This window comes from Achroia grisella, unplaced genomic scaffold (assembly GCF_030625045.1).
Source record: "Achroia grisella isolate CSIRO2021 unplaced genomic scaffold, CSIRO_AGI_Agris_v1 utg947, whole genome shotgun sequence".
Taxonomy (NCBI): Eukaryota; Metazoa; Arthropoda; class Insecta; order Lepidoptera; family Pyralidae; genus Achroia; species Achroia grisella.
This window is the reverse complement of record NW_026713071.1, coordinates 1850616-1854340: the sequence shown is the minus strand read 5'-3', so window position 1 is coordinate 1854340 and position 3725 is coordinate 1850616. Positions and strand designations below refer to the sequence as shown.

The following is a 3725-nucleotide window of genomic DNA, read 5'->3' as shown; positions in this document are numbered from 1 at the left end:
CAGTTAATCTACTAATGTAATTATCCTGATCAATATAGATTTTGATACACCTTTCCTTTAAAAACATCCATAAATAATTGCATATTTTTTTACTTACGTTTAATTGATCTAGTATCAATAACACAGCTGATACATCAACATTATTGTACGCGTTATCTATATCAATGAAACAACATAGCGTAGATTGATTTTCTGACATTCCTATTTGTATTCTTGAAACTAGAGAGCCTAAGCAATCTATACCAGATCTTGTTTTCCGGAATCCTAATGTATTTATTGAAAAACTGTTGTTGTGTTCCAAATGCCACTCTAGTCTATTTCCTATAATAGTGTGAAAGATTTTGCATAAACATGTTAACAATGCTATTGGTCGTAGTGATGATACAAGATTCGGGTCTCGGTCAGGTTTTGGAATAGGAACTACTTTAATATCTCGCCATTGACATGGAACAAAGCTTGATCTAAGAAATAAATTATATAGCTGTAATAATACTCGCTTACCATTCTCTGGAAGATTTTTTATCATAGAGTAGGAGATGCCGTCACATCCAGGAGATGTATCCTTAGGTTTAATACATTTGTCTAGCTCCTGTATGGAGATATCGCTCTCTATAGTTGCAGACCTACATGTGAAGTTTGGTTGCTGAGGATTAACATAATCCGGAGTGAGAGATTGTAAAAGTTCATAGGCTTTTTCTGCACTAACATACTGTTTGGGAGTTTTATAGCCCTTTAGCCATTTCATCTTTTGCCACATTTGATGGGATGAGGTTTTTTCATTGATAGAGGAACAAAAGTTTATCCAGTTTTGTTTTCGCGCAGTCTTCATTAGTTTTTGGGTGGACCTGATCTTTTCTTTAAGAACATCGTAGTTATCTGGGGTAGGATTACGTCTAAATACTGACAGAGCTCTACGGCGAATGGCCACTGCTTGAGACAGTTCAGGTGTCCAATACGGCTTTGGTTGGAAGTTACAATCAGGATTTCGATTAATTTTTTTAAAGGGAATATGTAAGTCAGCTGCTATGTTTATATAATCGGTAAAGACATCATAATCTTTTTGTAAATTATCTGTGAAATTAAATACATTAAAAAGTTTTTTAAGACATTCTCTGTATGACGTCCAGTCTGCCTTTTTATAATTTCGTAGCTTTCTATAATTTTGAACAAAGTGATTATTATTATAAGATAACTTTATTATTAAATGATCGCTTCCTAAAGTTTCATTACGTACCTCCCAATTGAAATCCAGAGCTATATCAGATGTCACTATTGATATGTCAGGGGAAGATCTTTGTACTATGTCATTGACCAATTTAATTCTTGTGCTATCCCCACTATTAAGTATAGCAAATTTACTATCTATAATGGCCTCAAATATTTGTGCACCTCTTCGATCCGTTTTATACGACCACGAGGTGTGATGGCCATTAAAATCCCCAAGAATAAGAGTATTAGAATCAAATTGGGATAGCAAATATTCCCAATCATTACCATTGGTCCGAACTGACGATGGACAATATAAAGAGATAATATTTCTCACATTCATACAATTATACAACTGTACACAGATTACTTCTATGCCTGCATTTGTTACGTTTATGTTTTTTAATTGACCTTTAATAGATTTATGGAGAAACAATGCTACACCACCGTATGAATCATGCCTGTCCGAACGATAGATAGAGTAGTTACTAATTCTTAAAGTACTTTGAGGTTCAAGCCAGGTCTCACTAACAGCTGCTATATGAATATTTTCCTGATTAAGATACAATTCGAAAGGTAACAATTTAGATTTTATACTTTGGGCGTTCCATTGGATGATGTTTAGCTTTATATTTATGTCGGTTTTACTATCCATTGTTGAAAATATTTACGAGAGATTTAAGTATAGGCAAATCTGATACATTACCAACTACCCACAGTATACTCCATTCAATGCATATTTTAATTACATTTTTAACTTTTGATTGGAAGTCCATTCTTTGATAAAATATTACTTCTTTTAATCTGACGAGAAGTTCATTGAACGATGTTTTCGCAGAGCTTTGGCTTTTGGGTTTATTCTGTTTATTTGTCGGTTGATCACTTTGTTTTTCTATGTCAGAGTTAGAGATGTCTTCTTCTGAAGGGTACGGTGTTGTGAGATGAGTTTTCTTTTTTTTCTTGTGACGCTTCATCTGAGATGGTGATGCCTTTTCTTTGTGAACATCCGCGTTAATTTTAACCACATTGGCATATGTATTTCCCATGTCAGTACTCCCTATGTAAGCGGTGTTTAATGAAGTAATTGGGGCCGCACTATTTTCATCTGTTTGCTCTGTACTATTAAGTATAGGTTTCTCTGGGAGTACATACATTGTCTTTGCTTTAGCGTATGTGCAATTAAATTCAGACATAATTTCTCTTATCTTTTTCTCCTTTAAAAAACTTGGACATGTCTTTGATAACGCCATGTGATTACCCGAGCAATTAATACATTTGAATGATATTGTTTCGCAGTTAGCGTGATTACCGCCACACTTAGGACATATGATCTTCTTTGTAGGACACATCTTTATGCTATGACCTAGTTTCCAGCACTGTGAACATTGAGACACCGGGAATACGTACGGTTCAACTTTAACACGCATGTCGTAAATAAAAACATTTGGTGGAAGTGCTGATCCTTTAAAACATAGGCGTATACATTCACTAGGGGACCACCCATTTCCATCACTACTACGACGAGTGAGGCGCTTCAAGGAATTTAGTTTAGCAGGTTCCGGGCACGTTATATTGTTAAACATCTCTTCTTCCGATAGATCTAAATCAATATTCCTAATAACTCCGTATGAGTAACTAATTTCTAAGGCTTTTTGTATTCTCCAATCCATATCTATTATATCTTTACAGAAGAATAATTTCTCCACGTTTAGTTCATTATTAAATTGCACTCGGATTTTGAATGGGTTTAGGTATTTGACACGACATACATTATTAATATCATTTGCTTTAAATATGCGAGCGAGTGCAAATTGTTTCGGTAACTTTTCTTTGCTGGTGATGTATACGGTCGAATTATCTATTATATTACTGTCATCCATATCCTGTATGCTATTCTGGCGTGGTCTTTTCTCCTTTTTCCCACTAACAACTGTCCATTCGTTATCATCCTCCTCCTCTCGGTTTCTCTTTGTTGGTTTATTGTAATATATACCCTGGGTGTCTTGCTCGTCATATTGAATAATGTTCTGATTAGCTGATAAATCTTCCATATCTGAATCGTTTGTATCGGTGCATGTCTTCGAGTATAATTCCGCAATGTCGGAAACTGATATATTTTGAATTGTATCACTATCCATGTTAGAATAGGTTTTAAGTTGTTATTATGAAAGTAGACGGGACGGGGCACTCGGCCCGCGTCCTATTGGCGCAGGCGAACGTAACACCTGCACGTAAAAACAATAAATGCACTCGGAACGTTAAGTAAACACAATTACTTTAACACGGCTACCTCGGTCGATTGCCGACGCGAGACGAATATTATTTATTTATAATATTGCGCATACTCATTTAAAATATAAACTTGTTATTTTATATAATACTAGTTCTTTCCTATGAATTCGTCTGCTATGACCTAATTCGTCCATAATTAATTAAAATGATAAAGTTCAACATTATTAAAATTCTATTTTTTAAGAATATTCTATAATCACAAGCAGTGCTTGTGATGAGTGTGTATG

At 34.8% G+C, this 3725-nt stretch overlaps 1 protein-coding gene across 1 annotated transcript; it reads right to left on the bottom strand.

The window, feature by feature from the left end:
- Window positions 1-1873: 1873 nt before the first annotated feature.
- Window positions 1874-3501, bottom strand: LOC131854087 (uncharacterized). Its single transcript, XM_059205211.1, has 2 exons — window positions 2001-3501; window positions 1874-1900 (listed from the first exon to the last, which is right to left on the bottom strand). The coding sequence occupies exons 1-2, from the start codon at window positions 3342-3344 to the stop codon at window positions 1874-1876; spliced, it is 1371 nt and encodes a 456-aa protein (XP_059061194.1). The 5' UTR covers window positions 3345-3501.
- Between the last annotated feature and the right edge of the window lie 224 nt (window positions 3502-3725).

What these genes read in the sequence shown, in the direction of transcription:
- LOC131854087 (XM_059205211.1), bottom strand. Translation starts at nt 3,344, where the DNA reads ATGGATAGTGATACAATTCAAAATATATCAGTTTCCGACATTGCGGAA. An exon ending in TTCTCGTCAGATTAAAAGAA is followed by an intron (nt 1,901 to 2,000) that starts GTAATATTTTAT and finishes GTAATGTATCAG; the next exon opens with ATTTGCCTATACTTAAATCT.